This window comes from Dromaius novaehollandiae, chromosome 8, assembly GCF_036370855.1.
Source record: "Dromaius novaehollandiae isolate bDroNov1 chromosome 8, bDroNov1.hap1, whole genome shotgun sequence".
NCBI lineage: Eukaryota > Metazoa > Chordata > Aves > Casuariiformes > Dromaiidae > Dromaius > Dromaius novaehollandiae.
In genome coordinates, this window is record NC_088105.1 from 10,243,977 (window position 1) to 10,271,853 (window position 27,877).

A 27,877-nucleotide genomic window follows, 5' to 3' on the forward strand; every position below is an offset into this window, starting at 1 on the left:
GGGGCGGTGAGCCTGCCTATTGGCTGCGGGGCGGAGGCATGGCGCCGGGCGGCACCATGTTGGCGAGCTGGCGGGGGCAGGCGGCGGCGGCGGCGCCGGCCGGGGCCATGGAGCGTGGGTGCCGGGTGGGGTGAGTGCGGCGCGGCGGCGGGGGGGCCGGGGCGGCGCGGGCCTGCTCCGCTTGGCTCCGGCGGCGGGGGGCGAGAAGGGGCCGCTCCGGTGCCTGCCTGCGTGGCTCGGCGGGGCGGCGGCACCTGAGGGGCGGGCACGCCCCTGCCGCCTCGCCCGGCCCGGGGCGCCGCGGGGACAGCCTGCCGCCCGCCTCGGGGACGGCGGGGCCAGGCCTGCTCCCGGCGGGGGCGCGGGCGGCGGCGGCGGCTCCGAGGGCCGGGGTCGCCCCCGGGGCTCCGCCGTCCGCCCCCGCGTTAGGTGCGTGCCGGCTGAGGAGTCCTGCCGCGAGGGAGGAGCCGTTAGAGCCGTTAGCCGGCGGCGCGCGCCAGCCCGGCGCAGGTGCGCAGCGGCTCGGGCCTGCGGCGCGCGGCTGCTGCCCAGCTGAGCTGAGCCCGGCGGGACGCGCGCACGGGTGCGCTGCGCTGCCGCGGGGCTCCGTGGTCTGCGTGAGTAGCACGCTGGAGCCCGTACAGCCCGGTCCGCCTACAAATGGGAAGCGTGGCGTCTTAACACATTTGCTCCGTTAAAAGTATGCTTACGATTGCCATGTGTGAAAGATTCCTCTCCAGAAATACCGCTTGATTTCATCCGTGGGCAGTTAGGGACTTCACTGACGGTCCTCTAACACGTGTGAATGTGTATCTGCTGTCTTGCATTTCCTTCCTTGTCTGGATTATTGCTGTCAGATGGGAGAAGAACCCTCTACAGCTGTGAAGTCTTCTGTCTTTTTTAATAATGCAGCACGCTTGTGAATAGCTGTCTTCCTAACATGCAGAGTACAACGTGCAGCTCAGCTAATGCCATTGTGTAGTTGTGAAAAATAAGATTTGTATTATTGAGCATAAATGCTGGTTATGGTTGTCAAAGCAAGGGGTTTAATGATTATTAAAGCAGGTCTGTCTCATTCTTGGTGGATAGATCCTTACTAGGTAGATGCTTGTTTGAGCAGTGCAGCTGTTCTGGTTTATGCTAGTTGACGCACTGGTCCTAAAACACTTAGGTGCTCTTGAGTCTGAGTGAACAGAGGAACCTGTAAAACGTAGGTTCTAGTCATGTGAATTCCACATCAGCAAATCTCACCTGATGCTTTTGGTGGAACACAGCATTAATACTCCAGTTTGATTTTACTTTGAAAGTGACTGTGTACATCTCATGTCCTTAAGTCTGACCTACTTAGTTGCAACAAAATTTGTTTCCACTTGCAGTCTGAAGTCTCAGGCGGGTGAGGTGTTTTTTGTTCTCGTGCACATCAGCAAAGTTGACACCTAAATTCTGACACCAAAATCTCCTATCTTGTGGTTCAGTGTTTGCTGCTTCCCCTCTTGTGAGTGATGAAAATTGACTGGTGCTATTTTATGGCAGACTTAGGCTTATTGTTGCTAAAAATTAGATGGGTAGCTGCACCTTAGCTGGATTTTTGGTGCTCGTGAACTGAATAGGCATAAGAATGTCAAGTTGAAAAAGAAGACTACAGCATTTTCCCACTAGCTTGGCTTGACTTCAAAGCTGAACAAGGCTCCCTAAAATATTTCCAGCTTTCTTTACTGCTGTAATTAAACATCTGCCTGCAATAGTCAGGTGGAACTTCAGTAACTTGGATTGGGGAGAGGAGGAGTTGTTACCTGAGTAGCAAAACTAACGGATTTTTTTGTTGTTTTCTGTTCTGGATCTCAGCACCCACCACTTTAGTAACCCTAGCTCTTGCCCATGTCTCTTATGATTCCACTTTACGATACCTTTGATTCTCTCTTCCTTGTACAGTACTTCCAGCTCCCTCCCATGTACCAGCTGTGCACACACTGGTTAGCCAGATGGCCAAGGCGAACAGACAACTGTTGAGCTAACACCGCGGCGTTTCCCTCAGCTCTAGCCAGCTGCCAATTTCCAACCAACACATGAACTTTATCTTTAAAACATCTACTGTTCTGCCATTTATTTGAAATTAGTCCATGGATCCAAAAGTTTACTGGTGAAAGTATAATTATATAAACCTTGTTTCCATAGGAAACTGCTTAAAAGAAAGTTTTTCTATTAGGAGAAGATTAATGAAGTCAGGCTTCCTGTGGACTTGCTTGCCCCATCTTACTGTAGTAATTCCTGCCTGCCTTCTACCTACCCTCCTGCCTGTCTCCTACAGCCCTCAGTCCCTTGTGTACCCTGCCTTCCCCAACAGTACGCCCAGCTCCCTCCTGTGTGCCCACCTGCCCCATCTTCCTGCGTGCAGCCAGCTGATTCAGTTCTTACTGTTTGCTATATGAGCAGCTAGCTGCTGGTAAACACTGAGGATGTGTAATAGGTGTTCTTGACTTCTTGAGTTTTCTGTCCTCTATCCGGCAAGCTTTGCTGTTGTTGTTTGTAATGCTCATGGAAGTATGGGGCAAGGTGGATGGACAGATAGACAAAATGATTTTGTTTCTCAGCAAAATTGCTGAGAAGATCTAGAGCAGTTACTGACTTTTTAACCACTATGTTGTCTGTGCCTGTCACTGTAAATGTTTGTGATCTTTCATATTTTATCTGTGCTCTAGCTCTCATCTGGAAATGCAGTTGCGGGTGTGTAAAGGAAAGTTCGTTTCTATAGATAGTAGGGGTTTTAACAGAAAAAGAAATGGCAAAATAGCAGATAAGGAAATATGTAGGAAGCTTTATGCACGAGATTACTAAACTGGTACTCAGAATGATCCGCATACGGTGAGTGGAAGTGCCAGAATGACTGAAAAAATCTAAGCTAAGGTCTGTGGGAGCCTGGCTAGAAAAACTAAAATAGCAACATTTATGCAGAGAGAAAGTGTAAGCTACCAAGGAATGTGCCAGAGAGGGGAGGATAGGAAGAAAGATTGATCTGGTGAGACTGAAATACATTTTAGGAAGAGGAAAATGTTACGCTGTATACACTGTTTCTTTTAAAGACCTTTTCATAGGAGATCACAAGAAGCACAGTGTGTTTAAGAAGAGGAAAAAAAAAACCATTTAAACAGGAATTAGAGCCTACTTGCCCATATTTATTCCAGATAGTCATCTACCTGAACTATGATGTTCTGTGTCCTGGTGCTGACAGACCAAACATTTGCCTGCTGTCAGACCTTTTCTTTCATTTGTGGCGTAATAAAATCCTCGTATGATGTATCGAAGTTTTTTGAGATAGTAGCTTTCTAGCTTTATGATATAAAAATAAGATTATGATATGTGACATAGCATTGGTCTTGCATCTCTAATGAAAATTATTTTCTGAGATATGCTTTGCGCGCTTTGTAGGCTGCTTACAGGAGGTATGATTTTGCTGCTGTTTGTAGCAGGCAAGTTTCATGCTGCTTGTTGAACTGGGAACGAAGTAGTATGATGTTGGTATTTAATGCCAGTGGGCGTGTAGGTGTTTGTGTGTATAATGACTATAGCAGATGCTATTATTTAGGTATTGACTTGGAAGAATTGTTGCTTGCTGAGAATACAGATATGGCTATAATTAGAAATAAAACCAGTCAGGAAATATCCTGAAGAGATGGTGAAAAACAGGAAGCCTTGATTCAAACCTGCCAGCTGACCGCACTGTTAAAAAGCTGATATTGTTGTTTATTTCTATTTCTTTTTTTTCTAGTAGATCAGGGATATGGTAAAATGGTATAGAGGGAGTTGGGTTTTTCTATAGTCCAGTGACATGTAAGTGGAATCTGGGTAATGGAGCAATAAAACTCTTTGGATTAAGTCTTCTGTTCAATAACGATAGCTGAATATGATGCTAAAAGCTTAGCCAAAAAAAAAAAACGAAAACAAAAACTTAGAATTACCTGACCTTGGCAAGAGATCGGTGGCTGCTACCCGGCAGCAGGAGTGTGTGTTCTGGGACTGTACACGTAGGGGTTGGTCTCTCGCTGTCATGTCAGCTCAGGTTGGAGGCTTAATATTTGTTTGACTACTGGAAACTGTTTGGCTTCTCCTCCTCCAGTGCCTTTTGGTTTAAAGAGCATCTAGTATCATTTTATACATCTCATATTCCCATGGCACTCACGTAGAAGTACTCATCCACAAAGGAGAGCCCTTTGCCTCTTTTTTGGCAAGTTGGAAGGTCGTCCCCTTATACTCTATTCCCATCGGTTTTTCTAGAACTATTTTCTTTTTGTGTCTCCTTCCAAGATTACCCCTGGGTTTACTTTTGTCTCCTAGATGTTTTGCCCTCTGTTCCATGGAGTTCTGCGTTCGGCTTTGTGTTTCTTTTTTTTTCTTTTTCATTTGTTTCTGTAGCTCCCCTTTCCATATCTGTCCTCATTCCAGGGTCAGCTTCACGCTTCCTGGGTTTTCATAATCCTCTTTCCAATTCATCATGACAGAGGCTTGTCCTCATCTTCAAATTAATTTCTTCCAAAACTCTGTAAATATTTTCGTATGATATTATAGCACTGTCACTCTTACCAACTTTAATTTAAAACAATAAAGCTTAAGTTCTTGCTCTCTGTGATAAAATTCTTCATGAAAGGTTTGATTTTTATTTATTTTTTTGGCTTGCCTTGTACAACAGCAAACATAATGTTGGCACCTAAAGCATAATGTGCAGGCTCTGCAGCTACTCTGAAATCGATTGCATAGCAACCTCAGGGGTGTTTTGTTGTTTGTTGGAGGAAAGCTGCTGATGACTCATTTCAGCAGCTGTCAGGAAGAAGTCGGATCAGTCTCAGACTGACTCGGAGCAGACCTGCTTAAAGCTGCAGAGAGCAAAATTACAGTAAGTTTAGTAGGGATGTTAGGAGTAATTGCATAACTTGAGGAAAAATGTTTGGTGACGATTTGTTATTCAGTTAAGGGAATTACTAAAATGTCTTGTATCAAATATTTAATTTTTTGCTAAATTCTGTTTATGTAGTTGGAGATTTTCAGCCAAAATGAGTTTCAAAGCTGTCACAAAGGATAAGCTAAGTAAATGATCTGTGATTTAAGTAGTGATTCTAGTTATGTTGTGCCAAAAAAAAAAAAAAAAAAAAAAAAACCCAAAAAACAAAAAGCCACCCACCCACCTCTCGAGAAACTCAGCATTGTTGAAAATCATCCCAGGAACATGAGCGCCTAGCTTGAGGTCCAAAGGTATGAAACACTTTACTTGACCAGCACTGGGGTGAGAGGCTTTTTAAAAATATACATATCTGATAATAGGAAGTGTCATAACAAAGAGTCATGGTTCTGAAATAAACAGTGTTCTTCTGTGTAAGTTCTTGCAGTTTAAGCAGTGAACTAAAGTAGATCTTGGTAACAGTGAAGTTCAAAACAGTTTAGAATTACTCGTTTTAAAGAAATGAAATAATGATCTGAGAGAGTTCTAGCCTGATCTACTTTGTTTTTTCAGGTTTAAAAGTAACATTTGTTATTTAGAGCTGTCTCTCTGAGAGACTGACTGTCTTTGTAAGAATTCTGGTCAGGTCCGTCTTCCTTGTCTGTGCTTATCCTCATGTTTGCTGTGCGCAGCATGCAGGTTGTCATGTTGTTTGGGGAAATCATATGCTGCCTAAACAGAACCCAGATGAACAAAAATTTGTTTTAATTTCCATATAAACGTCTGGCTTGTTGTGTTTTGCTATTAGTACAAGTGCTCACTGTCAGCAGATTCAAGTCAATATTACACAGCTAACGGGGGACCATAGTGCTAGTTCGAAGCATCCCTGATATTTGGTGGCCGCCTTTTACCCTACGCTCTACCCTTTTCTTTCACTTTCTTACCTGCTTCTGCAGACAGGTTTTATCTGGAGTATTTAAAAGGCAAAATGTGTTACCTGGGAAGAGCCGAACTGCACTGAGCTGTCACGCAAAGCAGGACAATGGCAGCAAAAAAAAAAAATTAAATGGTAAACTGGGCTAAAAGCCATTCTTGTATATCTTCAGAGGGCGTTGCTGGTAAGTTCGAGTGGTGTTCAGCTTGGTAGCTGTTCTGAAAGTCACTTTGAAAACGTGAAGATTTCGGAGTTTGTTACAGAATTTCCTTGTCCCTGAAGGTGGGCTTTTTGTAACTGTTTCCAAATAGTTCAGCTGCTTGTCCCTTGTTTCACTAGCTTAAGCTGTAGTTTTGCCTATGTGCTAAACTGTGAGAAGCACTACCAGCTAAACTGCCTACAAGCACTACTGCGAGAAGAAGCACTTGTTCTTGACCTCATGGTGTGCCTTCCTCAAATGCCTGTGCAATCATATTGGAAACCAGATTTGGAGAAGGAGAGCTAAAGCTAAAAATAAGTAATTAGAAATGTTCAAACTTTAACACTGATCAGGTCTTTCATGGAGTTTATTTTGTGAAGGTGGGAAGTATGTGGGGGACAGGACCGTTCTTTAGGTGACAGTGCTGACTTGAGTAACTTAAAGTGCAGTTTTGTACGTAGGTTGACTTTGTACAGTTGCTCTGTCACCTCATTATCAGAGCTGCTGTGCCAACCTCCCTTCTCTCTCTTGCACCAGTATTGGGTTGCTTGTAGTCAGATGATAAGCCGTGTGTTGGCATAAAACTGGCCTGTCCGCACAAACCAAAGAAAGCAGTTAATGTTTGGTTGGATCAGCAGCTCGGTTAATGGGTCATCGAACTGGCTCGCAGGCTGGTTGTATGAATCCTAGCACTGACACATGGGAAGGTGGGAGTGCAACGTGGCTGGCAGGGCAAGGGTGGGTCTGCTGCAGACCTAATGTAAATTTACTGAAGGTACAGCAGCATCACACCCTAGGGCTTGCATGTAGTTTTATACTAGTATTCTCATACCGTGCCAGACCTGCCTCTGCAGTGATGACTTGCTCAGCGTCCAAGCATGCACCTTACTGTCATCTGCTGTTTGCCGCAGCCTTAACTCCAATACAGATGTACCTCACAAGAGATGCTTAGATCCCTCAGAACCATTGAACCTCCTTGTGGCCTTTGCAAGCAGGGCATGATGTGCACACAGACACCAAAGATGGTTGTGATCTGTGTTTGGCCAGCAAGCCGTAGTCTTCTCATCCCTTGGTTGCTGCTGGTAAATTAACTTAGCCTGTGCAGCTTGTTTTTCCAGTGACATGATTAATAATAACTAGTTTATACATTTATTTTTAAATCGCACGAGACAGCTTTTCTGTATTAGTCCTACCACAGCTCAGGGTGCCATTTGTGGTTTCCATGATTAACATAGTTTGTGCAAAAAGAAATCTCTGACTCGGAGTGTTCCTCAGAGATGTGACTAAATATCGGTTTCTATTTGGTTTTCAACTACATTCCACTAATAATATGAAGATAATTTCTCTCTTTGTAATTAAAATACAGTTGATTAACTGTGTATTATATGGCCCTTATATGCTAAAACTTGACTGGCAAAGGCTTGTTGAGAAATGAGGCATGTCTTGCAGCACACTATAAATATAGAAATGCAGTGTGGCTTTAACTATACGTGGGCGAGGTTTCTGAGAAGAGGCAGTATTCGTGTTTTGGGTTTTTTTGTGTTAATTTGGTGTTGAGATTATGGATATTTTGTATATTTTTGTGGCTGTTGGTTTTACAATGGACTGCAGAAGATACATAGTTAGGTGCAAGGAAATGAGGATGTCCTCAAATTCTTTTTGAGAATGAGGAAAAGATAGGTTAACTAGAGTAACTGCAGATGAGAGGCAACAGGCAATTTAAGTCTTTTCTGTTCTTACACATTACATCTTTAGGAAACTAGGCTGTGTAGCTGCACAACTGTTGTTAGATGTCAGAAATCTATATGGGAGCTCTCTCTTGAGGGACAAATCTTTAAGAAATCAGAGGTCACAGGTTCTCTTGATAACAGTTGTGTTCGCAAACAGGTGTTTTGTGAAATTGGAGCCATCAACTTGAAGTATAATTCTCTGAAAATGTTTTGCCCAGTGTAGTCACAGCTAGTGACACAAGCTGTTGTGATTTCAGTAGAGTAAAGAGGGTACCTGTCAACTCCCCCTTTCGTGTAGATCACTTAAAAGCTACAGGGAGACAGCAAACCCCTTATGTTTTAACAGAAATGCTGGGGGTTTAGGATACAAGTGTACATAATCTAGACTTATGCACCAGAATTGGACTAGATTTTGAATTTGTTGGGATCTAAAGGAGGGCATTTCTGTAAATTTAATTGTGTTTTGTTGCTTTCTAGGGGTACCAGAAGATGCATCAGTGGCAATACCTCTTTCACAGTGCAAGTTATGAATGAAATTCATTCACTAACATCTCCCTCCTCACCCTGATCTCCAGTAGACTTCCTGTAACGCTTGGAAGAAAGAGTCAGGGGAGAAGGGTTGAACATCACCATGAAGCTAAAGCAGCGAGTTGTGCTGTTGGCCATCCTCCTTGTCATCTTCATTTTCACAAAAGTTTTCCTCATTGACAACTTGGACACCTCAGCTGCCAACCGTGAAGACCAGCGCGCCTTTCACCGTATGATGGCAAGCCTCCGTGTTGAACTGGACCCCCGACTCGACCATACGTTGCAGTCCCCTTGGGAGATTGCAGCCCAATGGGTGGTGCCCCGGGAGGTGTATCCCGAGGAGACACCTGAGCTCGGGGCTGTTATGCATGCCATGTCGACAAAGAAAATAATAAAAGCTGATGTGGGATACAAAGGGACCCAGCTGAAAGCTTTGCTAATACTTGAAGGGGGACAGAAGGTCGTCTTCAAACCTAAGAGGTAAATATTCCTTTCAATGATTGAATGAATTACTAATTTATGTATTTTTATCTCCATGTTATTTCATTAGTCTTTTAAGTTACAAATTTACATATAAACAGAATCTATTCTGCTATTTGGGAGACGGACAGCATGGTGTCATGCTCCTCTTCTAGTAACATTCAGTGGCTCTTCCAGCTGACTCCCAAGCTGTATAGCTTTCATGCCCAAAACAGCCTTTCTTTAGGTTAAAAGAATAACCTTATGCTCAGCCCTGAGGGAATGTTAGTTAAGCCTGATGTTTTTGAGCAGTGTCTTCCTGATCCTGGAATTGCTGATTCTGGCAGCATGGAGACAAGTCTTGCTTAATATTCCTGGAGAAGAGTCATGACAAGCCTCCATGTGAGAATGCAGTGCAAGAATAGGGAAGGAGTGAGAGCTGACAGTGGTCTTAAAAGTAGACATACGTGTCCGGTGTTTCTGTGTGACTAATGTAAGAATGGCTCACTAGGTCAGACTGAAAGACCAGCAGTATCCCATCTCTGCCAGTGGCTGATAGCAAGTGCCAGAGGGGCAAAGTAAGAATGGGATGTGCAGGTAGTGATACTTCCTTGATATGCCCTGTGTTTACAGTGAGCAGCAGCTCAGGGACTTACAAAACCAGAGGCAATTGGATGTAGTTATTTTGCGTTTATTCTAATAGTTGTCAGTAGGGAAATTTGACAGGACTGAACATTTATGAAGAGTCTTGGGCAGGCCTGTAAAGCTTTTTGGATTGATTGCCTTTGAGAGAAATGAAGAGGAAAGGGGGTAAAGGCAAGTGTTTTATGGGAGCGCACTGCAAATATAAAATGTTGTCATCACAGCATGAGTACATCTCTCCTTAAAGGATGTTGGTTGGAGGAGATATGAAGTTTTCCTGTCATGCTAATTACTGATTAGAGAATGAGGAAAAAAATCTGCCCTCAACTACTTGAATTCACAGTACTGTTCCTGTATGGTCACTTACTGGTCTGTCTGGAGCTGCATCGAGGGGCTGGGCTGTGTTTAAACAGCATGAGCCTTCTGCACAGAAGTGTTGGTGGCACCACAGGCAGCTTTTCCAATAAATACAGGAACAAGACATGGCGTTGCTGTAGTGCTTTCTATGCAAGTGAATGCTATAAAGTGTTTCATGAAGCATTAAATTACATTCCAATAAGGGAACGTCTGTGTAGGCAAAGTGGGTATGTTCCATCAAGGACATGTGCAACTGGGAATGTTTATAGGAGTGCTAGACAGTATGGCCTTGGCCATACTGGTAGACTCATGTCCTGTTGGTGACCACTGAATGGCTTGACATCTAGATAGAGTCTTGTTTTGCTGCTGCGAGACAGTATGTTTAAACAATCTTTTTGAGAAAGCTTACGGGTTGGGGAAGAATGAATTCTCTTGATTTGCCACCTTTGCTTTAGAAAGACTTTATTTACTATGCAGGGAAGCACTAAGTTGATTGTATTTTACCAATAAATTTTAGCTCTGCAGCTTTCAAAATGTGGCCATACTTTCAAGAGCCTGCTGTAAATACGTAGAAAAGACCTGATTTTGAGGACCTGTTTTGAGGATAGCCATCTCATCTCAAAATTACTTGAAGTCCATCTCTAAGTTTGTAATGATTAAAAGTTGCTGCCATCACATGCCGGTAGTTTATGTGAAATAAGATGCTTGTCTGGAGCAAGTTCCAAATTTGACAAGAATCTGCCTCCCCAAAACTGTACATCATCTAGCACTAGTTAATTCTCCTCTAAGCTCCTAGCAGTGAAGCTAAGGCATTTACTCAGTCTGATGAAATGGGCTATGGTCTTGCCCTAGAGATCTTCTCTGGACAGGGTTAAAACATCCAAGTAGAGCGTTGTGGCTTAGTTTACACTGTTGCTTGAACCCTGAGTCTGTTGGAAATAATCCAGTTTATACAATTCAGATTCACAGGTGGAAATGAGAAAATAGGTAGTCTAATTTGGTTTTACTTTATGTGAAAATATATTTCATTTCACCCATTTGCTCCTCAGCTCCTCAGTATTAATTGTGGTATTTTATGCATATCTGAAGCATACCTCTTAAGGAGTACCTAGACCTGATTCAGATGTCACGAATCTCTGAAATTGTCACTTGCCTTGACTAGTTTGGTAATATCATTATTTAAAAAAAAAAAATAAAAAGCCCCAACACAAATCACCACTCTGCCAAAATATACCATTGTTGTTGTTATGCGTGTCTAATTTCTATTTCTTCTGTTCATTGTGTCTTTTCTCTACCAAAGTAAAGGGCCTTTTATATCCAGTATTCTCCTCAGATTCACGCTTGCTGATCTTCTAGCTACCAAAGATTGCATTCGACACTTCTGCCACGATACCAGATTGTATTTTCCTGTTAATCTACAATCCATTCTAACCCCAAATCATTTGCAGAGTTGCTGCTTTCTGGTATAAATAGTCTCCTGTTCTGTAGTTGGGTTTGTATTCTTTGTTCTTAGATGTGAGTTGGCATATAGTTGAATTAAAACTCATTAGTTTGAATGGGCCCAGCTTCCCAAGCACTTGAGACCACTGTGAATTACTGACCTTTCCTCCTTATTTACTACTACACCAGTCTGTACACTGTTTGATCTCATTAATGATTTTTCCCTCTCCCATAGGCAGTCATTTTGAAAGTGACCCAGAGTCCATTTAACTTAGTGTTGTTCTTGCACTTGTTACTCTGAACGGCAAAGTTGATGGGAATCCTGCATGAATCACTTTATCTGACTTATTGCAATTACAGATATGCCAGGGACTATGTTGTTGAAGGAGAACCATACGCTGGGTATGACAGACACAATGCAGAAGTAGCAGCCTTTCACTTGGATAGGTATGGAACTGTTGGATTATTTGGTTTTATTGCCTCTGGTACATATTTTTTCAGAGTGGGGGCTGGGGGGAAGATGTCTCTTGAAGAATGCATCACAGATGTGAACTGTTTCTAACCTGTCCCTGTAACAAATTGAAGCCAAGAATAAGAATGCATAGTTATTTTGTGAAGCTTCATTTCAAAGATCTGTGCAAGAGTCTAACATTTAAGATTTTTGTGAAAAATTTGGAATGGCGGATGAGGTACTGAAACCACTGATGTTTCATGTAATATGAAAAAAAATAGCTTAGCCAAGTCCTGTGGAAAAGTCTGAAACACCAGAAGTATGGTAGGTTAATGTCCAGTATGATAAAAAAAAAAAAAAATTAAGTCTGATGTCTAGGCTAATAATTCTAAATATGAATCAGTGCATCCTGCAGAAAAAAACAGTTGTTCACATCCTGGTTGTGTTCAGGGATTTCCAGGTGTTATTGCGGACCTGAGCTGGAGATGCAGCTACTGTAAGAAAAACAGTTACAGAAAACATAAGGAATGGTATGGAAAATACTAAATGCTGAATATTGATAGTTACAAAATATAAGTTAGTGGCGCAGTTTCATCTAGAACAAATGATTGCAGTCTTGGTCTCCCCTTTTTAAAGGGACTGCTTTTCTGCTTCAGAGAAGGTTTATGAAGCTAATTAAAGATGTGAAAAATTCTCATATGAAGAGACTTAAAATCTTGGGAATAGGAATAATGAGGGACTAATAAAACAAAAAACCAGAATGGTCCAACTTAAACTGAGATGTTATTCTTCCTTTCTCAGTACATAAATAAGAAGCTTCTTTCTATGGCTGAATTCATAGGTGGTAAGAGAGATATTTATTAGTCCTGATTCATCTTTGGAACTCATTGCACAGGCAATGGAAATTACTATTCTAGGAAGGTTTTGTGATAACTGGTTGTATAATATCCAGCGCTGTCATTGGAGTCTTCAGGTGGTGAACCAAAGTGGGATCTTTGAATTATTTTAAGACAAAAAGTTGATCCTGGAGCCAGATGTCTGTTACTCATTTGCATTTTTAAGAAAAATACAATGTTCAGTTTCCCTGAAAATACAGAGATCAAACAACGTAAAGGAACAATTGAAAGCCCCTTTCTGGCTAGACCAGTGTCCAAACTCCTCTTGTCCTACCTCTTTCTTACTCTCTCTTTGACTGTGTTTTGGTGCTTGGTTTCTTTGACCTTTCTCCTCTACTTCGGTCATGCACCTCGATCTCCTTCAAGCATACCTAGCAGAAACTACCTGCCCACGTAACTTTTGCATGCACTGTTGTTTTGAATGGTGACAGTTATATATTTTGGTCCCAGGTGCTATTTTTTTTCCACCATGAACCTGAGTGATGATGTATGCTTACCACTAATGGGGAGGTTGTATTATCCAGGATACTGGACTTTCACCTGTGAGTTTGAACTTACAGGGACAGGTTTTCCAGATCTAGGTTCTGTGCTTATTTACCTATAGCTTCTGCCTTTTCTCAAACTGTGCATAACTGTCTTATTGGCTATGATTTTTGTCTTTATGCTTACATGATTTGTTCAGGCAGACATTTTATGTTGCCCTTTTTTAGAGCTGTTTTGTACTTTAGGGGCAGAAAGGGACTTATTGCTTGAATATTTAAAAAATAGTTTGCAGCTGTTAAAGAGCAACTTTCTGTGTATCTCTGTGGAATGGCGATTGTCCCTTTTTTAGAAAATGGGAAGGAAGGAGTCTGAGATGTGAAGACTACCTAAAGTACATTAAGAGAGTTAGATCTGACATTGCACTTATGTTTGTAGTCCTCTTTTAAGCACTCTTAAAATCCCATTACAAATATCCTTTGCTGTGGCAGACATGAGAGTTGAACCTGGATCTTCTTACTGCCAGTTTTTTGATTAGCCTTTCCACCTCTTTTTTCCAGATGCGTCTCAGGCATTCAGGTTTGTTCTACCGCTCTCCCTTCCCTCCTCCCCCTCAAGCCAAACAAAATAACTCCTAGATTGCTTACTTTCAAGTGTAATTGAATTGGAGCTTAAATGTACGATTCTACTAGATACTAGTTCCTACAAATTATAAATGATCTTTCCACGTGAACAGCCCAAAGGCCATATGGTTAGTGCTTGAGCCTGTACACAAGAGAGACGATGAATTTTTTTCTGGTAGGAGATCTGATTTCTGAGAGTTGGAGCATGATGCATCCTGTGTTGCTCTTCTGCAAATGCTCTAATAAAGGAGTGTCATTGACAGGCTTTAGAGCAAGTTTTATGCTTTGGCACTTAGGAAAAAGGAGGATCCTTACTCTGCCTTGGAGAAGAGAGGAGGTTGCCATGGGGTTCCAACTTTATTCTCTGGTCTCAAATCATGATTTCACGCAATGGCATAGAGACCTTGTATTGTTTTTTAAAATTTAGAACTGCTGCCTATATCAAAAATTCTCATCCCTCATCATGTTCTTTCACCCAAAATCAGAATCCTGGGTTTCCGACGAGCTCCATTGGTAGTTGGCAGGTTTGTGAATCTACGTACAGAGATCAAACCAGTTGCCACAGAGCAGCTTCTGGGTACCTTCATGACCGTGGGTAAGTGGATTCTATGCATTGTGCAGCCTGGTAGAGAAAATCATGTTGAATGGGAAAAAAACATGGGAATCTGATGCGGGTCTGGAACAGTTAACTATGATACTGAAGGGCGATAAGCCTCTTCCAGTCCCAAGAGAAATTTTAACGCTTGTATAACCCCATTTGGTGGGGGAAGAGGACTCATTTTTTTCCAAAAAGTAGTTTATTCTGTCCGTAACTTCTTTCTCTTCCCTCATGCTGTTGTTGAAGATTTTTTTCTGAGTATTTTCTTTCTAATGTTGGAAATGGTTAGAAAGTCTTTGAAGTCTTTGACTATATCTGAAAGAAAAAATGGAATTGTGTTCAACTCTAATGCAAACATAGTGGTTACTTGGGGTAATTTGTAGGGCTGGTGCATGAATTGGTGTTAGATGTTGTCTGTGCCACATCAGTCTACTGAGCATTAGTAACTAGATGCATCAGAACTTTCCTATGTTGTTTACAGAAATAATGCTGTGAGGGGCACTTAATGGGAGTTATTAATGTAAACTTCTACAGGGTGGTCATTAAGCACCAAGAAGTGACTTATACTGCTGCTTTAATGCCTTTGGGCTTTGCATAAAATATCAAGTTACTGCTTTTTTTGGGGGGGCCGGCAGAATCTAGAGACAATTGTTCATTACAGCCTGTGTGTGTGTGTATTTCTATTATAAGCACTGCTAGTAGTCTCACCTACTAAATTTGCTTAATGCTTTTTTAGTTATAAGGTTTAGCTTTCAGATGAGAGTGGCTTTACTTTGCCAGCCTCTTTTTGCATTCTGATTGGGTGTCTGTCTCAGGCAGACTTGACTTTTTCTAATTTCAGCCAAAATAACTAGGCAGTTTTCTAGCAAAAATGCTGACTTGAAAAGTATCGCTCAAAAAAAATTTTCATTGCCTTTCCTTAGATTCCTTGGAACCTCTTGTTCTGCAGAGCATGAACTAAAGAATTTGAGACAATTGGGGAAACATTTGTGTCAGAAATGGATCACTTGTTGACCCAAATTTAACCAAGTTTCTGAAGTTTTGAAGAAATGATAGTTCAAACCTATTCAGTAGAGGTTTGCTAGTGCTACAGTTGAATCTTGGGAAATTGTGTCCCTTGCTAGGGACATAGCTGCAGTCTATGAGCAGAGAGATTTGCAGGGCTTTCCATGCAAATAGAGGTCTGGTCCACTGCAAGCTCGCTGTTGTAAATGGTCATCTATCTGATGTCCTGAAGTTACCTGATTCAGATACACGAGGAGCGCCAGAGCCAGGTCTGGATGGAGGACTGCAAAGGAGTGTTGGCTGACTAAAGAATTGTGATGTGGAATTTGCACACATGGTATAAGGCTAGAGAGTGAAAAACAGATCTGCCAGTGAGCTGGGCCTGTGTTGGGGAGAAGAAAGGACAGAGAATAAGGGGAAGCCTAAGGAAGTGAGACTTAGTTGAAGAATGCTTTGGAAGAACATTCGTGCATGTGGAGCTGGGATTGACTTGGCAAGGGACAAAATAAGGCAGGTTAGAAGGATGAAGCAGAAAAGGCTAAGCTAAATAAGTTAATCTAGGCTACCTAGAGCATCCTCTTCTGTAACCGTTAATTGACTGAAGACTGCTGGGTTTCATTATTCCTCTCCTGTCAGAAGACATCTATGGAACTTTCACAGATCCATGTTCCTAGGTCACATAGGAATGACAGCTCATTTGTATTTCCCTAACTGGGTCAGCTCAAGTAGCAGAGATGTGTGGCAGGTCTAAGGGCTCCAACTTCATTTGAGTTGTGCTTTGTCTTTATTTGCTTGACTTTTTTCAATTGCCTTTTGAAAAAATCAGGAAATCTGTCACATGGAGTGTGTTGAACAAGCAGTGCTAAGGTTGCAGAGTCAAGCTCCTGAGGAATTCGAAAAGGATTACAAAAACTTGTTGATAGCTCAGTGTTGCCTTAACTTTCAGTATGATTAAAAACATTAGACAATATAATTACTAGCTCCTTTGAAAATTAATCTTCCATGATGTTTTGAATGAACAAATGTCTGTTTCATCTCTTTTGAGCCTCTTCCCCTTAGAGGGGAGGAAGCATGAAGTCAAGTGCAGTGAAATCCTGCTGCAGGGGTGTCTTTGCTGCAACAACATGCTCCTGAACTTCGGTCGGCATCCCTTGAATTAAATTCTGCTCTTGTGATGTCTTGTCTTGTCTTGTTTTGTTTTTAAGGTAATAGCACTTGCTTCTATGGGAAGTGCTACTATTGTCGGGAAACAGAACCAGCTTGCGCAGATGGGGATATCATGGAAGGGTCAGTGACTCTGTGGCTACCAGACGTCTGGCCTCTCCAGAAGCATCGGCACCCATGGGGTAGGACTTACCGTGAAGGGAAACTTGCCAGGTATGAGAACCTGATAGGATTCATCCTTGTACATGATAATTTGGACTAGAAGTACCCTTGCAATATGGTGGCTAATTACAGAGCAAGTGTTCTCAAAATCTAGAGTTTTGCCAATGGCTAACTTGATATTGTTAGAAGTCAAGATGTTTAGGATGAGATTTAGATTGAAATGAGCAAGAAAATTTTTATGGTTTCTCAGGGTACTGAGTGCTGTTCTTTTTTCTACTTTTTTTCCTGGAATGTAACTCCACCATACAGTCACTCCAGGCTCTGAGCATCTTGGCCCTGGGCAAATCAAGGTTCTTCTCTTGTTCTACTGAATTTTATTTTTTTATTTTTATTTATTTATTTTTTTTGATGCTGTGCCTCTCTTGCCCCAATAAAGTACCTTGGCACTGTGCTATTTTCTGACAGACCTGATTTCATGGTCTTTAAAATTTGTTTCAAGAGTTGTGGGAGATATTTGGGGGGGCAGTAGAGGGAGCTGGGAGGGTTGTTTTTCCTTTTGCTTTTAAGTTTTCTTCTTCGCTTGTGTAAAAAGTTTTCATAGCAAGATTTAGTACAGTTAAGGAATAGAGAACTATCTATTTCTTTATGACCTTTTTTATATGTAGATTTTCTGCAAAGTGTATCTAGCCCAAATGGGTAAGAATTGAAAAGTTCTTCATTGATTTAAATATCACCAGTATTCGGGGACTGTGCTCAGCATGTAAAGAATGCTTTTAGAGAAGGACAAGAAGAGGATCTAGCAGTTGTGTGTGCTAAGATATAGTATATCAGTGTGTTTGGGATGGACACCTTCTTGCTATGACCAGAGCAGATATAATTGAACTTTGTAAATTTTTGCAGGTCCTGGGCCAGGACAAGTGGTTTGAAAGAGATTTTTAGTCCTTGAACTAAAACTTCCATTGATTTCCAATGATGTGATTGTTCTCAGAAAGAATCTCGTCCAGTGGCTTCATTGAAGTGTTTTAGAATATTAAATGTACAGTTGGCTTTCCGAGCAGCAGAAGTAACCTCCTTTTAAAAAGGTCAAAATCAGCTGTATTTAGTACATGTTCAATTGCAGTAATGGATCAATTGCTTTTCTTGGAGATGTTTCCTTTTTTGAGAGACTGTTTTTATCATAGAGGGCCTACCTGCACATGATCTTAACAAGCTATAAATATACCTATGCTGATTTAATATTCGCTGTATTTTCAACTTACTTCCTCTTGTCTTGCTCAGATGGGATTGCAAGGTTCTGGTTTTTTGTTATGTATCTTATCATATTGTGCTTCTCTCTTTGAGAGCATCAGGTGAAACATTCTATATGTTATGCTCTCCTTTTTCTGCATCTGATAATTATGGAAAAATAACTTTGTAGGAATTTTCTTCTCCATTTAGCTGCTTCTGCTTTGCCCTGAGTTGACTTTTTGAACATAATGCATATAGTGCCATTAGTATACATAATCTTAATGGACACGTAATAAATAAAATCCCTGACCTTTGAAGTCCTACGCTAATATGATATAAATGATCCGAAGTAAATGTCGGGGAAAGGTCTCTCTGGAAAGACTGAATGAAAAATGAGAGGAAGAGAAGAGAGGACACAGTATATGAGAAAAGCAAGGAGATTAAGTAATGATCTAAAGGAAGACGAGAGAAAGAGAAACACTTGAGGGAGAGAGAAATGTAGTGTAAAGGAAATGTACAGAGTACAAGGAAGAGTATATGCTGAGACTTTGCCTTGTGGGTTTGTGCTGAAAGCTGAATGCGAGTTTGACTTTGCAAAAGAAAGAGGGAACTAGTCAGGACTGAGGAGCATTTGTGGTGCGTCATCCAAAGCATTGAGAAGATAAGCTTTTGGTCACTGTATTTTGGATAACCGGAGGAAAAATAAGATACTGGGAGCTCAGAATCTATATCTGTAGAAGATAGGATGGGGCATGTGACAGCTGTAATAGTGAAATTTGATCTTCTCCCCTCTTTTGTGACTTACTGTGTGATTTTGAACATGTCAAAGAGTCGAGCTTTTGTTTCCTCCATTTCTGTTTCCGATTCACAGATGGTTTAAAGCATTTCCAGCTTTTAACTGCTACATTGCAAAGGACTGTTTCAGTCCCTGCATGGAAGATATGATGGTTGTTATTTGGGATGACATATGGAAAGGAGATGTGGCTGTTTTGGTGGTGGTGGTGAACAGCTGTGAAAACTGTAAAGAAGGACATGAGGAAACTTAAAATCCTAGCTGTGGAGAATTGAGACGTGACATCCGTGTTGTAAGACTGCAAGTACATGCCCAGGTTATGTGTATAAGGATAGGAGAGAAAAGGGAAACCTGAAATCTCGCCAGCAGAGAAGCAAGTGAGAGACTCTGAAAGAAAAATAGGGAGGAAAGTAGTAGCTGTGAGTAAAGGAGAATGAACACACATGAGGTCCTTCCTCTTAGGCCAGTGGAGGTCCCTAGTAACCATGATGAGGTTATTTGCGTTAGAAGGAAAAATGACTAGAGGATCACTGGAAAGAGAGACTGATGGAAACAGGTCAAGGCAATAGAAATAGGCACTGTACTTGAAGACCATAGGAAATTAAGGGAGGCAAGTCATAGCAAAAATCTTGCAGTGAAGCATGCCAACCACTGTTGAATGTGAGCGGTAAGGAAGCAAACTCTGACCTTGTTTTCTGTAGGTGAATGATACGTAACCTTGTACTAAAACTATAGGTTGCTTCATATACTTGGATGTTAATACAAGAGTTACTCTGTTAATAAGATACATTTGTCCAACTCTTTCTTCTTTGAATAGACTTGGCTGCTGTGCTGGCCTTTTCTTTAAGCACTGATATGAATGAAGGGGCAGCTGTAAATACCTCTCAGGTCAAATGGTGTAAAATGATGGAGCTTTCCTTGAAGACTTGATTTGGTTTTTCTTGTTGGCCCGTAGGTGGGAGTATGACGAAAGCTATTGTGATGCTGTGAAGAAGACTTCACCCTATGATTCCGGCCCTCGTCTCCTTGATATCATTGACACTGCCATCTTTGATTATTTGATTGGGAATGCTGACCGGCATCACTATGAGAGCTTCCAGGATGATGAAGGAGCCAGTATGCTCATCCTCCTAGATAATGCCAAGAGGTGAGGATCAGGGGAATCCTGGTGGCCAGACAGTGGCAAGCACAAAGGCGCACATTTAGCTGTTATGTATTTCTCTGGGGGGTTTTTTGTTTTGTTTTGTTTTTCAGTAATCTTTTCAGTAATATCTTCTGTGCTGAAAACCCAAAGCTTTTTGTCTTATTAGAAATTACTCGCCAAATATTGGGGGCTTTCAAAGACTGTGGCACCTACTCCGTCCTCTAGATACGTAGTTATGACTGCACTGGGCAAAGTCTTAATCAAACTACAAAAACTTCCAAATCAGCACAATATAACTTGAATTTCAAGACAGACTTTCAAATGTTTGTTTGCGTTTTCTTCCCTCCCTCCCCCCAGATCCCTCCCTAGTATGTTTTCAAGTGATGGAAGATTATAAATTTAGGATTTATTACATACTAGCAAGTATTAGTGAGAGCCATAGTAGGAGTAGATCCTTTTCAAAATGTGTCTCTGAATAACCTGGTGTTCTCTGCCTTGTGAGTCTGTCTACTGCAGCGATAAAAGTCTAAGAACTTAACATGGAGAGAGATTTGACATTTTTCACATTTTGACATGAGGGCAAAATATGATGATGCCCAGAGTGCATTAGGTACTTAGTGTTGTGATCCACTGGGCAATGAATTCTGGGAATAACTGGGATTGATGAGGGAAAAAACATACTTAGAAGTGCAATAACATGATTAGAAGTACCATTTTCTGTAGTGCCACACCTTTAAAAATATTTAAGGGACTTTGTAAGTCCTATTATGGACGTGTGTTTAATTGTTGTTATAAAATACTAACTATTTCCAGACCAAAAATGAAGCATGTTATAACTGGGAGGAGCTCATGAGAAGTCCTTCTTGAGGCTCGTCTTTACTAGTCGGGGGGTGTGCGTGTGTGTAAAATGTGAGTTGCTCTGTCTTTGCTATATTTCTAGCATATTGGCTGGTATATCTGAAGTTAAAAATCCTACTGGATGTACAGCCTTGTTTAAATCATAACTCGTTTAATTCTTCTTAAAAGCAAAAATAACCCATCCTGCTTTCTCATGACTTAGTCCAGAGACTCTCAAGCTTTTTTCTGTTGTGTATCACCATCTGCAGTGGCAGCGAGTTTCACCTTTGTGAATGGACCAGCTTAGGGTTGTTAGCACTAGCAGTTCCTGTGCCGGCCTCTGCTCTGCAGTGGCTTTACATTCTCCTTGTAGGATGTATACACTGCAGTTGAGACCTCTTACAGTTATCACTTCTTTCCTCGCTGATCTTTATTTCCCCTTTTGCTTTTTCTGTAGTGGATTCTGTCCCCATCTTTCTTCCATCTATTGTTCTCATTTGGCTGAAGTAGAAGTGGCCGAGTTGAGTATTTTGTCTTCATGCATCAGCCTTTTCAGTAATGCTCCTTCAGTTATGCCAACAGGATGTGTTCCACTTTGGGAGTGCTTAATTATTGCTGCTTTCAGATTGCTGTAGGTGAATTTGGCAAAAAATGTCTTTCTCTAATGCTCTGCCAGTAGGCTAGGAGGAAGTTAGTGTATCTGTCACTAGGAGTAAATATGATAGTTGAAGGTCATGTCAGACCTTTCATTACAGTACGTGCTCATAACATTATGAAACCATTTCCTCTGGGGCTTTGCAGGCCCAGAAGTAAATTGTTTTCCTGACAGCTTGAGTAAAGTTCTTCCAGCTTCTTTGAGGAAAGGGCTGTGTGTTGGGGGGAGCAGCTATTTAAAGCTTCTAGCAACAGAATTATTTGAGCAGAATAATGCCTGACTTGTAGTATAAATTATCCTTATTGAGGAGAAAGTTCTGTGTTGGAAACAATGTTTTGGGGGAGGGGAAAGAGTGAAAAGTTTTTCAGCATCTGTTTAGGTGAAGCTTAAAATTACTATGAAATCCTGTTGGAAGGTGCCCCTTTGAAAGTGTTGTCGTGAAATGTAATGTCGAGAGGTGATCACCTGCATGTTGAACTGTTGGTCTAAGCTTGGCCATCTAAAACAGCAATTTCATTCATTCCCTGTCTAGCTGTGTCAAATAGTCAATGCCCCCCCTCTTTATGTCCAGAATGCAAATTACTCCCTTCCCTCGCTTAGCAAGATGAGCTCAATTTCTAAACTCCTCTGAAGTTTGTTTCTAGATGCCTTGGCCCGATAAAGACCTAGGTACTCTGGTGTTGCTTCTGTTTACCTGGTATGTTAGCTGATGCTGTTAACAGTTATATCTGTAATTGGTCATGGCCTATTTATATTTTAATTTAAATGATTTGAGCTGTTGGAGCATGAAATTGCCTAGTATTGATTTTTGAATTCTTTACAAATCTGTTGATGTTGTGAAAGACATTAAGTGTTCAAATGGATCATTTGTTTTTAACTCTGCTTTTCAGCTTTGGAAACCCTGCCCTGGATGAAAGAAGCATCCTAGCTCCTCTTTATCAGTGCTGCATGTAAGTAGAGTACAGGGATGCTTTTCACTTCACTTGTGTAATTGCTGTCCTTAGATCTGGAATATAATTAAATTTGTAGCAGTTAAGCCTTTTGGCAACCTGAAAATGTTCACAGGTACACAGTGCGCTTTTTTTTAGATACTGTCCTTGCTTGATGTATTGTCAGTGCTCAGGAAGCTGAGAAATACATTTTTATTACGGTACTAAATCAGACAATAGACTGTAGGAACTGTAGGAAGTAGTCTCACCTCTAGGTCACTGATTCAAATCTACCCTTAGTATGACAGGTATTTTCCATCTGCAGTGGTCTCTATGCAGCTCCTGCTGAATAAAAGTTCACATCATAGTTTGAGTTCTCTCTGACAGAAGCTAAGGACTCAGCGTGTCTGGCAACTTAACTACCTTCATTTCCAGATGCTTTTTCTGAACAAGACTGCAGCACTGCTTATGGGGCTGCTTTCAAAATGCAGTTTGTAGTTCTTTGCAGGATTTTGTTTTCACTTTGGCCCTATGAGCTGTATTCTTGTTCCCTTTATTTTTAGTGGCTGTGACCTGCTGGTTTCTGGGTTCTGTGGCTCCTCTCTCACCAGGCCATTGCTCCTTCTCATTAACAAGTAGATACAAGTACTAGGAAGAATACTGATATACTAGTTTCCTGCATCTGTTACTTCAAGATAATATTAACTCCATCAAACCTTCCAAAATAGGCATTTCCTTGGGAGTTTCTTGAGCCTGTTCTAGAGGGGTTCTGTCCCTGAATTGCTCACGGTTTGCAAAACCTGGGAACTCTGCAAAAGGCCTGAGCTCTCACCCACCGCTTGCTCTAAGCAAGGCTCTCTGCATCCTACAGTATGCCTGACCTACATTCTTCTGCGATTCTCTTCGTTTGTGTAACACACAGAGAAATTGCAGCAGGCATATGGAGAACAGTTTAACTAAGTGGTTTTCAAATTCCTTAGTTTTCCTACATTAATTTTAAATACCTTTTTTTTTTTTTTGAGGATCTTTTGGCCTGTCTATCTCCTTTCTCACAATCTCCTAAACACAGTCCTAGAAGAGAAGTTTATCAGTGTAAGAGACTTTACAGTTCCCTGCTTTTCAGATATCTTTCTTTTCTAATACCAGGCAAATGTTATAAAAGAAGTCACATGCTAAAATCTATCATAATCGTTTTAACCATAGATTTGTTATGGCACATGCCATCAAAGGCCAAGAACAGGGTTTAAACTGGTGGTGCTAAAACACAGAAATTTTGAGGAGAATCACAAGAAACTTCACAGACCAAACAATTTATATGGGATAACATGAAAGGTGCAATGGCAAATGGAGTAGAAAGATCACTGATGCATCTGTTACCACTTTCTGTGGATGTTCTGTCATGAGACTTTTTGTCCTTTGTGATTAACTCTTGGTCAGTGATGCTCTTCCTGAAGTAACGTGAGTTTTCTTTTGAATTAATGGCCAGGCCGTTTTACTTTCTCCCCTTTTCAAACTTCGTCTGGGAGGGCCTCAGGACCAAAGAACTTCCTTGCTTGTTTAAAGTGTTTCCATGTAACTACTCTCATAAGAATTGCGACACGTTAGAGTCTTTCTTCTTCACCTTCAGTTGTTAAGGTTCATTTAGATACTGCATATGCTGGCAGTTATAACTAGACCTTTCCATCCCCAAACCAGTTGTGGTAAGACTTAGTACTTTCTATTTAGATGCAACCGTGATGTAACAGGCTCCCTCAAGAGGCTGGCTTTTGGTATTGCTTATGGGACTTTAGATGGACAGTGGTATGATGATGCGTGTTTGTTTCTTTTGCAGCATCCGAGTTTCTACCTGGAACAGGCTCAATTATCTGAAGAACGGAGTGCTAAAGTCTGCCTTAAAAAATGCTATGTCGCATGACCCCATCTCACCAGTGCTTTCTGACCCTCATCTGGATGCCCTGGATCAGCGGCTCCTCAGCATTCTAGCTACAGTGAAGCAGTGCACAGACCAGTTTGGGCCAGATGTTGTGCTGGTGGAAGACAGGATGACACTGTCTCATTTGTAATTGTAGAGGAACACAGATGAAACTCCTTTTTAGGAAAAAAACAAAAACAAATGATAGAAAAACAGCACAATCAGTTCTGAAAGGCTGTGGCCAAGATGGACTGAAATGAACAGGAAAGCTTCCAAGCCAGAGGAACAGAGGTGATACTGGCTTTTACCTTGGGCTGACAGTCGTGAGAGGAGGTGGGAAGTCTGAGCCTTGGACGGCTCAGTACCCATAATGGCATTGTGGCCATTGTGGTGTGTCCATTGCCGGCAGTGGACATTGCACTGGATAAAAATGGCTCTTGGTGTTGGTGGAAGTGTGTGGAATACAGACACTAATTTGTGGACTGGTTCTAGAGGGGATAAATGGAGATGAACAATACAGTCCTTTCCCCTTCTCTTCCCCACGTACACTCTTAGGAGTTTTCGTCTGATTCAGGGTTGTATATAATCAGCTTTGAGCTGGTTAGGCATTTTACTGCTTCTCTAAAGAAAGAGGAAGTGGTGAATAAAATAATTATTAGACTGAACAATTGCACCCCCTCCAGGGGTGGGATGTTCTTGTGAATGCCATTAGGTGTGGGAGAGGGGACCTCTGTAACTCGGTTGTCCTCTCCGTAAAAGTGTGGGACAGGTTTGCCTTGTACATGATAATGCTTCAGTATTATCACTGAAGTCTTATCAAAGATTTATGCACAGGGTTGGAGATTGAGGGGAGGACAGGGTGGTTACAAAGCACTTAATGATTAAGGGGTTAACCTAAGTTTCCAGAAGAAATTTCCATGTGTCCTATCACTGTTTTCCATTGATAAGGAATCTAGCAAGGCCTGACTAGAGGAAATCCCCTCTTTGCAGTCCTGTGTCCATATTAACCAAATTTTTCTTATATTGTAGCTGAGAAGCAGGACAGAATCTGTCCTTGGAAGCAAGTTCCATTTAGTCAGGTTATGCTGCTTACTGTAGGCCCTGTTTAACTGGGGAGGGTGGGGAAGGATTTGAATTCACAGCGCTGGCAAAAGAGTTGTAATGCTGATCTGCAGTAGTCAACAGCTGTGCGCAGGGCCCTGAAGTGTAGAGAGAACCCTGAGCTGTGCTCTTTCCTCCTCATCTTGTTTGGAGGGAGCTTCTTGCCACCCGTCGTCATTATCGCAGCTCAGTGCTGCTGTTTCATGGAATGCCAGCAGTTTTTCAGTCCCATCTTCTACCTGACGTGGCTTGTGGCTGAGCTCTGAAACTGTGAGCACTTCCCGTAGGTTTTCTTCCTCCTTCAGCTGCTTCCTGTAACCTTCACTGTGATGTTCTGACTGGGGCAATCATGCTGGAGCCTTCACCTCTGATGGTTTTGTCATAAGATGGGGAGGGTCTGTGCAGGTTTGCTTTTCAGAGTGGACTTGTAGCACTCATCTTGTGCTACAAACTCATTTCGTGTCCTATTAGCTCTCAGCAGTGCTGCAGTCTGTACTGTAGATGAACTTGTGGCCATAAAAGTTGTCACATTTGTGATAGATTTAAGTCTGTATCTCCAGAAGGGAAGAAGCTTTGTTGTTATGTTTCCAAATTTAACCACTTTGCTTTGATTTTTTCAGTTCAGGCAGTGTGGTCCTTGGGAGTGAGGAAAGAGATCACTTCCTGAAGCTTCCTTTATGTATTCATTGGACTTGAGAGCAAGAGCAGCAAAATGTCTGTTTAAAAGCTTTTCCTTGATTTGTCTGTCGAAATCATTCCAGCTCTGCTGCAGTGTGGCTGGCAGATAAAATAAGGAGCCCTGTTTCCTAGTGCATGCACCTGCTGCTGTACGTGATCAGAGGTGTTAGTGAAAGAGATTATTTTAAAAATGCAGTTTTGTTTTGTTTACATTTTTTTGTCATTGTCTAAGCAGAGTATCTTGAAAGTAGAATGCAACTGTTTACCTGAAAATAATTTCATCTTCTAGATCTCTTCTGGACATGGCCACATCACAGACGTGCCACACAGTCAGGATTGGGCCTGGAGTATTTATAGGTGTTACTAGTCACAAATGTGCAGTCAGCTGTTCAGACACTGGTGTTAACTAGTGCCAGTTTATTGCCATACCTGATAATATAATGCCTACTTTAGAAGCCATGATCCTTTGGCAAATTTAACCTACTATAGTGGTTGTACCTTGTGGGTTCCCTTAGAGCAGAACTGTTTTGAGTGCACTTAGCTAATTGTGAGCGTGGGCAAGAACAACTGAGGGGTTACCCTTGTCCCTCGCTGGCTGAGCTAGGATGTCATTTGGCTTGCAGTCAGATTTCAGTGGTCAAGTGAGACATCGCTGAGAGGTAACGTGGGTAACAGATGCTTAGTGAATGATTTTATTTTAACGCAAAATAGTTTCATACTAAGGTATTTTGGCATAAATTGTTTCCCAAGAAACTGAAGATCGTTTACATGAAGGGGGAGTGTGTGAAGCACATGGTAGTATTTGTAGCATTTTAAAAGCATGTTCTTCTTTTTGAGCATAATTATTAACACGTAATATTTTGGGAAGGATCCACTAGAATTTTAAGTTTTGATTTCTATTTGATCACTCGCTGATCTTTTACACTTGATTTGATGATGGGTTCCAAAAAAACTTTTGCCCTTTTTATGCAATGAAGTTAGTGTTCAGACCCTCTGCTTTGTTTGCCCACTGGGCTTTAAGCTGCAGCTCTTGGAGTCGGCTGGGATTTGGGGTAAGTTTTCCAGCAGGACGAGTGTCAAAGAGTTAAAGCACTGCATTGGTTTAGTTGCAAACAAAGAGTGTGAAGGACAGGCAGCTTCAGGAGGAGGAAATGGAAAAGGTTGCTTTTTTTTCCTCCTTTTTTTTGACCTCGTGACTCTAGTGTACACGCACCGGAGCTTGGTGTTCTGCAGCAGGAAAGAATCAGTTCTTCTCTTATCCAAGATCAGGAAGATCAGATTTTGGCCTTGTGATCATCTCTGGCATTTTGGCAGTGATCATTCTTTTGCTCGTATACAGAACCCTGAGAAATTTTAAACTCAGCTATAACTATTGCAAAGGAAATACAAAGCAGCATCCACATGCGAACAGGGTCTGTTCGAATCTCTAACAGAATAGCATTGTTTATTTGCGAGGCAGGTGCTATGCTCTGTCAGTGAGGTCTTCGTGACACCTTCTAATTCTTGTTCTAGAAGCTGTGTACACTGTGATTGGCTGGCTTCAGATGTTGGAAAATGGTTGTGTCGTGGGTATTAGTAATATTGGAGTGCTCGAAGCACAGAAATCAAGAACTAATTAAAAAAAGAACACCATCAGCTGTCTGCTATTTATCTCCTCCTTCCTAAATCAGCAGTCGGGCTGGAGGAAACACTGAAATCTGCTTCTCTTCCAGCAACTAATGAACTGGAGCGTCTCTTGCCAAACAAACTTCAATTGAAAAATAATAATTTATTAAGAAGGTAACTTATTTGCTGTGTCAGCTGGAGCAAAATGCTTGAAACAGACACCCCTCTTGGAGCTGTCAGAGGATTGCCTCTGGGAGCAGCTGCACAAATGGAGGTTACTAATAAGAAAACAGAATGCAATCATGACTTTCTACTTGTATTCCCCCGGGTCAGATTCTGCATAAAGCAACATTGTGTGAATAAAGATTTTAATAAAGCAGCGTTGATGGATTGTTAAA

General features: G+C 41.6%; 1 protein-coding gene across 2 annotated transcripts; it reads left to right on the forward strand.

Annotated features, from left to right (window-relative positions):
- On the forward strand, positions 1-27,877 carry FAM20B (FAM20B glycosaminoglycan xylosylkinase). 2 transcript variants are annotated; one of them, XM_064515626.1, is made up of 8 exons: positions 1-130; positions 8,271-8,801; positions 11,580-11,666; positions 14,155-14,264; positions 16,478-16,649; positions 19,574-19,765; positions 22,145-22,204; positions 24,015-27,877. In XM_064515626.1, the coding sequence occupies exons 2-8, from the start codon at positions 8,425-8,427 to the stop codon at positions 24,244-24,246; spliced, it is 1,230 nt and encodes a 409-aa protein (XP_064371696.1). In that variant the 5' UTR covers positions 1-130; positions 8,271-8,424; the 3' UTR covers positions 24,247-27,877. The 2 variants fall into 2 exon arrangements, with proteins under 2 accessions (XP_064371696.1, XP_064371697.1); XM_064515627.1 differs by lacking the exon at positions 1-130 and adding an exon at positions 278-510.